Source organism: Artemia franciscana, chromosome 13 (genome assembly GCF_032884065.1).
Source record: "Artemia franciscana chromosome 13, ASM3288406v1, whole genome shotgun sequence".
Taxonomy (NCBI): domain Eukaryota; kingdom Metazoa; phylum Arthropoda; class Branchiopoda; order Anostraca; family Artemiidae; genus Artemia; species Artemia franciscana.
Genome location: NC_088875.1, coordinates 28,654,109 through 28,667,368, shown reverse-complemented (window position 1 = coordinate 28,667,368; position 13,260 = coordinate 28,654,109). Strand labels below are relative to the sequence as shown.

General features: G+C 36.6%; 1 protein-coding gene across 1 annotated transcript in view; it reads right to left on the bottom strand.

Moving 5' to 3' along the window:
• Positions 1-13,260, bottom strand: part of LOC136034766 (dynein heavy chain, cytoplasmic-like) — a gene marked incomplete in the record, with an annotated part of 269,617 nt that overhangs the window by 149,540 nt on the left and 106,817 nt on the right. The window contains 4 exon segments of the mRNA XM_065716167.1: positions 1,343-1,508; positions 4,131-4,298; positions 5,892-6,064; positions 10,700-10,846. Of these exon segments, the coding sequence (XP_065572239.1) occupies positions 1,343-1,508; positions 4,131-4,298; positions 5,892-6,064; positions 10,700-10,846 (654 nt within the window).

The window sequence follows — 13,260 nt, the reverse complement described above, 5'->3', positions numbered from 1 at the left end:
ATTACTTTTCTTCATTTATCCTCCTGCAAAACAGAATGTGTGTAAAATATTAGCTCCAAACAGATCGTACTATTTACCAAAGGGAGTCGCAGGGCACGCACTTCTGATCAAAGGGGCCCGGAATAATTGTGAATAAAAACAAACAAAATATGATAGCACTTACGAATTTGGGGGTACGGGGAGTTAGGCATGGGATCAAGATTTTCACGCTCAGCCCTTAAAACATAAAAAGGAAAAATCCCAGTGAGAGTTTTATGTAAGGTGTGACACGTCTGTGCTCCAATGATAAAAAGGAGTTGGTGAGTTGGTAGGGAGGAGATTCAAGGGGCATCATTTTGGACCCTTTAATCATTTGGACTGAAAAACCTTGTATGAGTGTGATTTCTACTATGTTTAACGTATCCATCTTTCTATTAACAGAAATCTACGTAACGTCTGCTCAATATGACCTTTTGCATAATTTGGCGCCCTTACCCATGGGGCCACTCTTATCTCGTCGTCCCTCGAGACGAATGTTTTTTCGTCTTACCATCGTTATAATTGGAAAAGCAACTTGATATTTTGATCTGATAAACTGATAGGTTGCGGGAGCACACGGGACGTTGAAGAGGTGTCAGGTTGTCATACGGTTTGATTTGGCTCTCAAAATGGCACTATAGCTGAGAAGTTGCACTTTAATGAGCCTTTTCCCAACTTTCTATGACTATCCGTTCCCCTTCGACTCTTGAGAAAAAAACTATGATAAGGGGGGGGGGGTCCATAACTTTTTGATATACGTCTATGATGGGTAGTCTATGAGGAACTCCATCAAATTAGCTGACATAGCTTGACAGAAAAATAAAGATTTAGCCGAACCATAAATCTCTTACAGAAACCTTTGTACTTGTAACAAAACCCATTTGGAATTTCTGTCAAAATCAATTTTATTAGCTTTTTTTGTTTTAAGCAAATTATTTATCCCTCAAAAAGTAAAACAAGACAGACAAACTTCACAGTCTCAGATGACTTAAAGTAATGTAATGTAAAGCTCAGATACAACGCTTGCACAGTAACCTCGAGTACAACCTTGTTTCATCTTTGACCATGCAAAATTTTATACGAAGACCTTTATATTGTCCATATCAATACAATTTATCTCGCTTATTGAAGGCAGGACTATAACGTCAAATAATTAATAAATAATTAACGTCAAATAACTCCGACGTCACAGAACGCTTATAACAAATAAGCAAAACTTATTTTGCTTATATTTAGGAAGGCATTTTATAAAATACCAATTATTGAATACAAGATTTTCTTACACCATGTAATGTACCCTCTAGATGATAGATATTTTCCTTACCTGTTCACCTTCTTTTGAGGCAAACCCAGTGATAATAGTCCCGTCTTCATTGAGGATAACGCTAGCGATCCCAGCAAACATTTTCTTAAAGTGTTTCTGAAGTCTTGTAATGTTTTTACTATTACCAATAATCTCCAGCAGATCTTCATCACCAACAAAATAGAACCTAAAAATGAAATTAAAAATCAGATAAAGCTGACTAAATATGCATAATAATTAAAAACATGAATCAACTCACATATGTGTACAAAGATGTGCCTTGAGCATTGCCTAGGATATATTGGAATATTTGTTTTTTTCTTTAACAGTCCCTTAGACCAATTTTAAGACGGGTGATTCCTGCAAGAATTTATTTACTAATGCCAAGATACTATTTTCGGATAAGGCCACACCCCATAGGATAGAAGGAATATAAAATAACCAATTATCAATGATCACCAAAAGACTTCGTAACAAAAACAGTCTGTCAAGGCTATCCAAGATTTACCCAAAAATTTATTTCTGTCTAACAGTAAAATTCTATCAACAATAGTTAAAAATGAGATTAAAACAGCTGCCCAGAAAAAAAAATGTTCCATTTTTAGTTGATCCAGGAATGATAAGTATTATCTCGATTAACTTAGTAGTAAAAGATTATTTTGAAAAAAAAAAAAAATACAGAATGTTGAAAGAGCACGAAACCCCCCAAAAGTGGTGTCAGATTAAGAATAAAAGTACACCATTAGAATTGTCAATCGAAAACCATATACAGTAAACTTAAAAACCTCCACCTTAAACAACAAGAAAAACTTAATCAATCTGAATCAGAAATGAGACGCAATATGATAGGATGGTAGAAAATATAAATATGCGATTTTTGCATGACAATTACCAGAACTTGTAAAGTTAAAGTAAGTGCTAAAATACCTTAGTTGGTGATGGAGGGACAAGGAAATAAACCAGGGAAAAGGCTTTTATTACCCCACGAATACAGACAATCATATAGTGGGTAAGAGAGAGAGAGAGAGAGATGGGTTTATTAATATAAATAACAAAACAAAACAAGCAAATGGCCCGAAGCAAAGCTTGTTTGGGCTTACAACCCCAATACACATACAAATAAAACAATACGAAAAAGAAAAGCAAAATTTATAGATAAGAAACTAGAGAGTTTAAAATAGTAAAAGACAACAAAAGAAACAAAGCTGTTTTGAGCATTGACACAGCAACAAACAAGGTCCACAATACACGGCAAACCCATGTTATATCGCCAAAAATATTGTAAAATCCGCCCCTTTCTTAAATGAAGATCAGCCAATAATGTTATTCCAACAGGACAAAGATTAGAGTTTCTATTACTTTCAAAAAAGATGAAGCGCAAATTTATAATTATTAATAAATTATCATTAATAAGGGTGATGGTGCCACTTCTTCAACCCACCTCAGAAACCTTTACTCTACTTCCAATAATAAATGTTTGAACAAGTATTGCTTGAATCCAAAGTACCGTTGTTAAAATTACCTATATAGCCGTTATTTTGATTTCCTCTGCAGTTTTCCCTTTGTGCCCCAAACCGTGATAAGAATACACCACAAATTGAGGATATCATACGGATTTCGAGGCTATGTGCCGAAGAATATTGAAAAAAAAAAGAGAAAAAAGACGTAAACACGTAAACGATGCAGAAATAGTTGGTAATAGTGGTAATTATAGTGGAAAGGTGCTGATATGGTTGCGTGCTGCATTCAGTGACTATTCAGTTCTTTTCATGTCAGGTCCATTTTATACTAAGTGGCCCAGATGGTCTTAAGACAGTTTTTAGAATTTATTTTCGATATTTTGAGTTTTGCTAGATCTACCACATTGGCCTAGAAAACAAACAGATTGTATCACGATATGGTACTGATTATACTACAATTTCGCTGAAAGGGCAGTGAAAAGGTTGTCCAAAATGTGGCATTTAGCATTGGCCTTTTTATCCTTTGACCCGTCAACTAAGGGCTCAGTTTTGTTGTTCAGTAGTTAATACTGTATCTGCATTTGATTATTATATTGCACAATGTTATGTTGTTGTTACAATGTATAATGTTGCGACTTTTTTTTCTTTTTTCGTTTTTTCAGCTCCGTCTTGTATTTTGCACAAAGCGAGTTTTACAATAAAATATACAACTATACGAGGATACTACAAATTACGTTAATATTGCTGTGTAAGAGATATAATTTACATCAGTAAAACTTTGTGTTGTGATAAACAAAGCATAAATCTTGTCTCTCTTTTCCAAAATAGCTGAAGTTCTCTTAATTGTGTTGCGAGAGCAACACTTTGGTTTTGTGCTGTTTTTTTTTTTTTTTTTTTTTTTTTCTAGCACCCCGATTTCAGCTTATTCCTAGAAAGTGATAAGGGTCTAACCTCAGCGGTTTTTACGAAAAGTGTGGACCTTAGGCCGAATTAATGAATATGACTTTGCATTTTGGGAGGCTTCGTAGAACTCTTGCCTGTGGCCAAAAAGGATGGTTTTTGTTTGTGTTTCTACCCATTTCTGTTCGTGATTTCAGCAGAGTAATCATTCGGTTTTTCGCACTTGGGATTGCGGTAGAGAAATGGTATCAGATGTGCATCTTAAACTTTAAAAGTTCTCTGATTGCTAAAGAAATTAGAGTTTATCCTTTGCTCCTTTCTAAGTTATGACGATAAAATAATAAAATGCCTCAAATTTCCATTCTTCCACTACTGTCTTGTTCGATGTACACCAATTTATCAAGTAGAAGTAGGAGTAATATAAAAATTAATTGAAAAGAAATAATTACCTGGGAAAGAAAGATCTCTCCCTTTCCAAGTACTCCCCAAGGGCTTTTTGTATTTTCCCAAGAAGATCAGCCAAACGCTCCAGGGATCTTTGAACACCTTGGATATTAAGAACATCCAAAACCATCGGAGTTTTCGATACCTTCTTCATCAGTGTCAAAAATTCAGAACTAAAATATATTTAACAAATTAAGACGATGTTTAGCAAAAATGTAATAACCGGCAAAAAAAGAAGAAAAACTACAGTTGTCTTTTTTTGTACTGTTGCTGTACCTTTGTCACTAATTGTCACTATGTCTGACGATTGCTTCGTATTGCTTCCTCACTCCTAGATGGATCTTTTTCCTTTTCTAGAGTGCTTCGTGTTCTAGTAAACCCTGTTCATGATGCTGATTGCTCATGAATTCTCTCTGACAATGAATGGTCATGAATCAATGAATTTATTTTCTGTAAATGTTTCTCAAAGCTTAAATGCATCGCCCATAGCATCTGGCCTCAGCCATAAATGAACAAAAAAGAAAAAAGAAAGAAAAAGGAATTGCTCCCCACAAGTAATAGTAGACAACTTAGTTTTACTAACGAACGAGTTTAGTACGACTATAGGGTGAACATCTAATTATTTCAATATATTGCTTGTATTCTATCCTCGCCCACTTACTTCCTTCTCTCCTCGTTGCGTCAGTTTTTCCCTCAATATAATTTCTGTTTTTATGAGCTTCATCCCTCCCATGTCGAAGTGTATTACACAAAAACTATAGTTTCGAGACAAACTTGCTTCATATATTTTGACGCATGGTGAAGGCAAGAAGAAAACGTCATAATCATACGAACTTTTAGTGTTTTTTTTTTTTTTTTTGAAAAGCCGAAATCCTATACGACCATGAGAATATACGCAATCCTATTGACATCACCATAATTCATAAAGAGGATATCTAATCGCTTCACAGATTTTTCTGCTATTATGTAAAGCGACAGTAGATGACATATAGAACCCCATTTTTTAATTTAGTTAAGAAACTCAGCTACTTTAATGGCGGATTTTAGCTCGCAACACAGAGCTACGAAATCACTTAAAATATTTTGACAAAATCTGCCGGGTATGACAAGCGAAATCACATCGGCTGTAGAAAGTAAATTTTTGTTTTACTTTTCGTTTTAGAACACATAATTCACATTTCATTGAGCCTTGTGCTTCCGTAACCATCTATGACTTCTTATCCACTAAAAATCTGAAGTTCTCCTTCAAATTGGTGTTGATCCTAGAATGTTTACATATCCATAAGAAAGGGAGCGTGGACTTTTGTCAATTCACTTTACTTAAGTGTTTGAAATTAGAGTAAGGCCAGATACAAAACTATTATATGAAACGTGATAGCTCAACTAGCTATCACGATAGAAGAAGAAACGAAAATAGAAGAGATTCTAAAACAATCCTTTAAAAATTGAAGGAGACGAACCCCCCCCCCCCCTCCCTGCATGTCTCTGATTTTCAGTAATTGGAATCTCTGGATAATTGTATTTAATAGCCTAAAAAGAGCACCTGCCATCCCCTCTGATAAAATATGTAGTAGCATCTGAAAAAAAAAAAAAAATCAACAGAAATAGTAAACCGGCTGGGAGAGACTCACCGCCAAATCCAGTAACATCAAAAGGCTCGTCATCTTTGTTAGTGGCACCTACACGTCATAAAATCTCACCCCACCCCTCCAAACCTCCACTCTGTAAATCTGGAGAGATGCATTAGAACTATGTAAGAAACAAACCTGATACTCTGGAAGCGAGAAGTTTCAACTGGAAGCAAAGTTTTTATGTCGACACTACTAGTAAAAATTCCTTCCAGATATACCCAACGTCTCTGTACATCAATCCAAACGTCAAACAAAGCATTGACACGGTTAAGTTTATCTTCCCAAGTGGAAGCTTCCTCTTCGAAAACCTAGAAGAAAATTGATAAACCTTAAATGAATATTCTTCAACTAAAACAAAAAAAACGTACCTTAAGAAAAAAATTTCGCCTAATATCCGTACCAACACTCAAATTCAATCCCTAAATCACTCTTAAGTCATTTTTGTACATTCTACACTTACTTATTCAGGCTACTTATCAATCGAACTCTTATGAACAGAGGTGTGGAGGGACTCCTCGTAATCTTGAATATTTCCAACTCTTTACACAATTTTTTTTTTTTTTTTTAGAAAAGATAATTCCCCCATAATATCTTTTAGACGACATTTTTTACGACGACGAAAATATCAATTTTAGAAAACATTTTTAGAGACGACAGGGTAACCAAGTTAAATGTCGCCATGTTAAAGACACGACTGGAGTTTTCTAAAAGCATGATACGGCTAATAAACATTGACTCTGAACTTGAACAAACCCGTGAGAAAACAGTTTTTTTATGATCTGAGTTTACTTCCTTTCAGCAGTCTCGATCCCCGTCCGTCAGTGACTAACTACACAACAGCGATCTTTTCGAACACTCCTTCGCAATCGAATAATCCAGCATAATAGTCCTGTGGCAGCGCAGTGGATTTGACCTTAGCTTGGTAATACGGGACCCAGAGATCGAATCACGCTGCAGGAATGCACTGCAGGGCCGACGCAGGGACCATAGTAGTCAAGAAGCGTCGTTAATTCTTAAATAAATAATCCAGCATAATACCCTGAGATTATTGACCGTGTACCGACCATGTTCTGTGGCCAACCCTCCGATACTAAGTTGGCAAGGAAGATAGGGGATGCTGCAAGGGGATCCTTCCGTAATACGAAACTGTGACGTCAGAGTAAATGAAACGAGATTTATCGGTATTTCAAAAGCCTATCGAGAGTTTTTGATGTGGACATGGTATTTGTTGAGACATTACTGATGTAAAACGAATAAGTACTTCTTTGGCCGCTAGGACATTCATCGAGAACGATGTAGCGTTGTCGAGAACGGAAAAAAACATTACAGTAACAGCCAATAATTCAGTTGCCCTAAAGTGAATAATGACCAATCTAAAATGGGTTCCCGCTGTACAGGGTCACATGAATCGTCAGGTGAGTCCTCGTGCCAGGTAACCCCAAAGTGTGCTATTTATCAAGAAAATGCAAGGAAAATATCTAATAAGATCGACATTATGAAATGATCCTTTAGCATTAAAGGTACGAAGGATAAGGACAATTGTTTAAACTAAAAGTTTTCTGATACTGATACTTCATTCCTACAAAACTATCTTTAAACTCAGCATGATTGAGTTCCTTAAGCGAGAGAAACAGACAGTTGATTTTTTGCTAGAGGTGCCCAGGAAACATTCCAGACACCTTTAGTTGGTGTCACAAACTTAATTCCCAGCTTGGAAGCTTTCAATAATCTATATTCCCCTTGTAATGACAGTTCATTTCGGTCTCTATCTAAGTTTATGAAAGCTTGCCTTTCGCTAAAAACTCTTCTTGCGGAAACTGAGAACAAGAAAATAGAGTGGCTTTTTTGGGTGATATGAACCGTGCTCTCAATTCCACCTCAGTGTAGGCTAAGGCACTCCTGGAATCACTACCTGACCATTATTGAACCTGGTTTAAATATGCAAACTCATTCTTATATACACAATAGTGGTTCAGTGACAGATATCGTCCATTGTGTTGCTTTTCAGAGACAGAACCACTGAGTTTGTGTCGGTCAAGATGACCGAGATGACGATCACCTGACAATGATCATCACCTGCTCAAGTTCAGCTTAATGTGGACAATAGTCTAACCATGTCTTCCTTGAATCCTTTACTAGGTTGCGGCTACCGCTGCAGCCATGAAAAAGCTTAAGAGATGACCGCTCCACTTTGTCAGGTAAGACTAGAAGTTCATTATTGAATGTTAATCCCTAGTTAAAACTGTGAAAAATTACACTATAACATGGCTTAGAATTTGAAGAGATTCTGGGGTACCCCTAAGATGCCACGTATTTAACACGAAGCTGAGAACGAAAATGCTACCTTCGAAAAAAAATGATCGTGCTGAATCTTCAAAGAGCTCTCGCTGTCAAAAAAAATTCAGGTCGCCCTACTCTGCCGGCCGAAAAGCTAGAGTGCCTTGCATTAATCATTAAGGTTAAGATTTTCCCTCTGAGTTTACTGACAATGGAAGGATGCCTGGGGTTATGATATTTATTTAAAAGCGGGTTTGAAAAGCAATGAAATTAAGCGGTATATGTAAAGAAGGGCTTTTTTAAAACTTGGAGAGAGAAGAAAACATTCAAGGAGGGTATGAGCGATGGATGGTCTTTACTCATTCCCTATGTAGAGAGAAGTTGACAAGGATCTGCTTCAACATGGGCCATTGTTCCAAATTACTGGATTTAAGGAAAGAAATAAAGTGGGATTAAATGAGTGGTTTGTTTCAGTAACGGGTTCGAGTGACTTTGTAACAATTAAAAACATTGCAAATTACATTAATAAAACAATGACACAGAGAAAATTTTATTGGTAAGGGAAGGAGTGGAAGAGGGCTTAAAACATTGTGGTATGTATGTAGTTTTTTCTTTATATTTTATTTTCTTTATCTTAGTTGAAATGATGTTGAGAAGTGTTTTATGTGTTGCCATGGCTCTGTGGCTTTTTTTGCAATACATATCTATCTGCTTATCTATATTGAACAAAGTAGTTTCTTCTTGGTTTGGTAATTTATACTCTTCTTTTTAACCTCGAGGATTGTGGAAGGGCGTGTTCTCTCCTTTCTGTTGATCGAGTTATTCATACCGTTAAAAGTTTAAAATCAAAATCTGGTCATATTGATGGTATTAGCACTTTTCAGCCTAATATTGACAAGAATGAGCAGATTAATCACGTGCAGTTACTGTTTCAAATATGTCAGATTCGCCAGATTCTTTTCTTTGTCGGAGTGCAGCTTATATTCTGAAACGGTAATGACATGAGCAATTGAGTAGAGTCGAGGTCTATTAAAGCTGTCTTTTCTTTAAGTAAAGTTCTTAGTATGTTCATCATCGGAAATTCCTCGTTAAGTATCTTATGTGTCATTTCAATTTTGGATTGAAACTGCGTTCTGGATGCTGGCATGTTCTTCGAGTCATTACTACGTTGTTATCAGAAGCATTGAAAGATGGTTCAAAAGTGTTATTTTACATGTTGGATGTTTCAAAAGTATTGTTTTCAATACTCCATTATATTGTTTTACCAAGCTTGGAGTAAATTTGTCTGCAATAATCGTTCCTCAATTTTGGTGTGTTCGGATTTTATGTTCGACTTTTATGTTCGTAATTCTATGTTCGACTGCGTTAGGAGATGCCTTTTTCCGGTATAATCAAGGTCTGTCGCAAACATCTATTTAATGATTGTCTTTCTTCGGTGACATCACATATTATTTCTGTTGTGTTTTTCAGGCTCAACTAATTTGTCGTATATTTCATAACGTAATGATTTGCTGTTAATTGGCTGTCCAATTGCACTCCGGTTCGGAAAATTAACCTTAATTTAAATACAAAGAAATATTAATATTTTGTAAAGAATATTTTAATAAAAAAAATTAATAACTGATATAAAACAATAAAACCGTATTTTCATACTATTTGATACTTAGGTTACTTTTCTACATAATCGCCATTCAAATTTTAAAACTTGCCATAACCTTTTGTATGTCTCTTGCATACAAAGTCGCCATCAAGCTGTTGAACTAGTCAAAAGCAATTTCTTTAAGTTCATCATCAGTGCCATTGAAATTTTACCCAAAAAGTCTTGCAAATTATGACAGTCACTGAGAGCTAAAATCTGAACGTAGGGTAAAATATGAACGTAAAATCTCTCATTAATGCACCAAGTGAGGACGCACTGTCTGATAAAGGAGGATTACGTTGCTGGTCAACAATTCTCACGTTCTGTTTTCGGTTATGCGGTGAAGTTAGTGTGACGTTTGACAAGGGATCTTTGCATTTATGGTTCCATACCTTTGGATTGGATCAACAAGCAAAAAACCTGAAATTCCCTATATATCGTAGTCATAACCTTTCTGGAAGACAATTTTTGCAGGGGGGGGGGGGGGGTGCCATGCCGTTTATTGGTGGTTTGTTTCTGAAATGATATGCGAAATCCAAGCTTCATCACCAGTAACAATATGGTTCAAGAGCTCATCGCCATTCTTATGATAGAGGCTGATAAAAGTCAGTGAGGCTCCCATTCGCTCGTTTTTTTTTTGTTTTTTTTTCATACCAAGGTTCACCGCTGAAAATTTCGAATACCACAGTTTTTTGAAATTTCAGAATAGAATGAGTAGAGCCCATCAATTGTTAACCGACTATCCTCTTGAATTTCCCTTTAAATTCTTTCGTGAAGATTATGTTCACAACACAATTTGTATGGACGAATATTCGTCACGAAGACACGATGCGGGACCATTAATGGCACCGAACTTTTTAAAATCGCATAGGTGGGCAATAAAGGATCGTGGCGGCTTGTGCCTAGAGATGACTGAAGCAAAACAATACCGAGGTCAACAGGGTTTTACATTGTTTAATTACTCATATTAGCTTAATTTATTGTAGTGAACACAAATATTCTATTTTACCAGACCTACTAGACTTACCTTATAATATGGAGATAGTTTCATTGCTGCCAAAGAATTGATATGCTCCTTTAATTTGTTAAAAAGATCATCCCAGCCTCGAATCAGACGACATTTATTTTGATAATTTATAAGGTCCAATTCATAGCCTTGCCATGCCTCTCTGACCTAAAAGAAAAAAAAAATTACAAGTGAAAGGTAGGGTAATGACGTGTCTTGCTATTTAGAGTCCATTTACAATAGTATTACCGTCCTTATTTGTGTTATGAACTTTGCGTTTTTTTTTTTCATTTGTTTTGCTTGTTTTCCTTCTTATTGTTTTCGAATCAATCGGTACTTTTTTCCCCGACCACGCATTGCGCTCCCGGCCGAAGGAATCGAATCAGGAGATCTGTACCTGTTCAACGTAGACCATTGGTTAGCATGCGAAAAAGTTTAAGAAAATAAGAAGGTACTTTTTTCACTATACACGGTCAATAAAAGAAACCCTAAAACTATTATTCAAGCACAGTGTCCAGAATAGACAGGATGGGGAGGAGAAGGGTAAGATAGAGAGAGGGGAGTGGAACGGAGAGAAAGAGAGAGAAGTAGAAACAAAAAACAGATAGAAGAGTTGGAGCCAGAAGGGTAAAAGGGGGAGGGGTACTTAGGTTTGAGAGAGAAAAGGATGAGAGAGGGAGAAATGAAGGAGGTAGGAGGGACAGGAAGGTGTAAAATTCATACCACTATATAATTTAAAGCGAAATAATCACTCAAAGTACAGGGAAAAACAAAAACAAACTAAAAGCAATAAATTGACTTAAGACATATTAGTATTTTAAGTCAGTTAGGAATTATTTCCCTACTGCTACTACTACTAATAATAATAACTCATCGCTGCACCAAGCCACCTGAGGCCAACACAGCAACGCACGATCCTCCTCCAATCCAATCTATTCAGAGCCTCCCTCTTTACACCTTCCAGGAAGTTCCAGTTTCCTTTAAATCCTTATTTATGACGTCCTCGCGACCCAGACGAGGACGACCTGCTATACATTTAGCCCCAGACGGATGGCCAAAAAGGACAATCTTTGGCAATCTGTCATCCTTCATCCACACAACTTGGCCGAGCCATTTCAACCTTTCTTTCATTATAGCCCCAGAAAGCGGGACTGAACCACATTTTTCTTGCAACCTACTGTTTGAAATACGGTCAGTCAGCCGGGTACCCAGAACAATCCGTCGGCAATTTTTCTGAAAAATGTCTAGTAAATTTTCATCCGGTTTCCAGAGCGCCTATGCTTAAGAGCCATATTTGACCACTGTCATCACTGTAGCTTCCAATATTCTAATCTTGGTTTGCAGACTTATCCTCCTATTCTTCCAAACTTTTTTTAACTGTGAAAAAACACCATGAGCCTTGGCTTTTCTACTTTTAACATCTTCACTGCTCCCACCATCTTCACTAATAATACTGCCAAGGTAAGTGAAGCTGCCCACCTGATCAATCTTTTCGTTACCCAACGTCACCTTTTCGTCTCCACTTATTCCTAGCTTTAGTGACTTTGTCTTCTTAACACTAATTTTCAAACCTGTTCTAGCACCCTGAACTCACAAAACCTCTAAAAATTCATTCATTTTGCTCACACTTTCATCTAATCTGCCTAAATCATCAGCGTAATCTAAGTCCTGGAGAGTTTTTCCTCTCCATTTGATTCCGTGGTCTCCAATTGTCTTTCCCGTGCTCCTTAAGACAAAGTCCATCAAAATGATCCGTACAAAGGAGGATAGAACACAACCCTGCTTAATTCCTGATTTAATACAAAACCAACTACTAACCTCATTTCCTACCGTAATCACAGCAGTATTATTCTCGTATATAGCACAAATCACTTAAATGTATTTGTCTGGTATACCATATAAGGATAAGACCTTTGCTAAAGCTCTTCTATCAACAGAATCGAACGCTTGCACACAATCTATAAAACTGAGGACCAAAGGTGTTTGACAACGAAGGCAGTTCCATTATTAACCTAAGATTGTTCTAAAACCGCACTGTTCTTCTCTTAAAGCTTAGTCTACGGCATCTTTCAGCCTAAAAATTATCATACTACTAACTAATTTGCTGCCTACAGACACCAGACTATTACCTCGATAATCACGACACCCACTCTTGTCACCTTTCTTATACAGTGTCACCTTTCTTAGGGTTTTCCTCAGATCATTAGGTACTTCCCCTTTTTCGAAAATCATATTCATAATCTTCAATAGCTTATTTCTAACCTCAGAGCCACCATATTTAAGAAACTCCTTTGTCACACTATCAGCATCTGGAGCCTTATTATTTCTTAATCATTTTAATACTGTCGCTAATTCTGCCTCACAAAACAATATCTTCCTTCACATCCAAGGTATCTCAAACTTTTTCATTTTCATCTATATCTTTTCCTACAACTGTATCTCGGTTTAGCACATTCTCAAAATATTCCACCCAACTCTCTTTAACTGTTTCCTTATCACTAACTGTGGCCCCATTCCTACCTTCAACTGGGACTAGTCCGGATTGACTACTCCCTCTCAGTTTATTAACATGCAGGTATAAT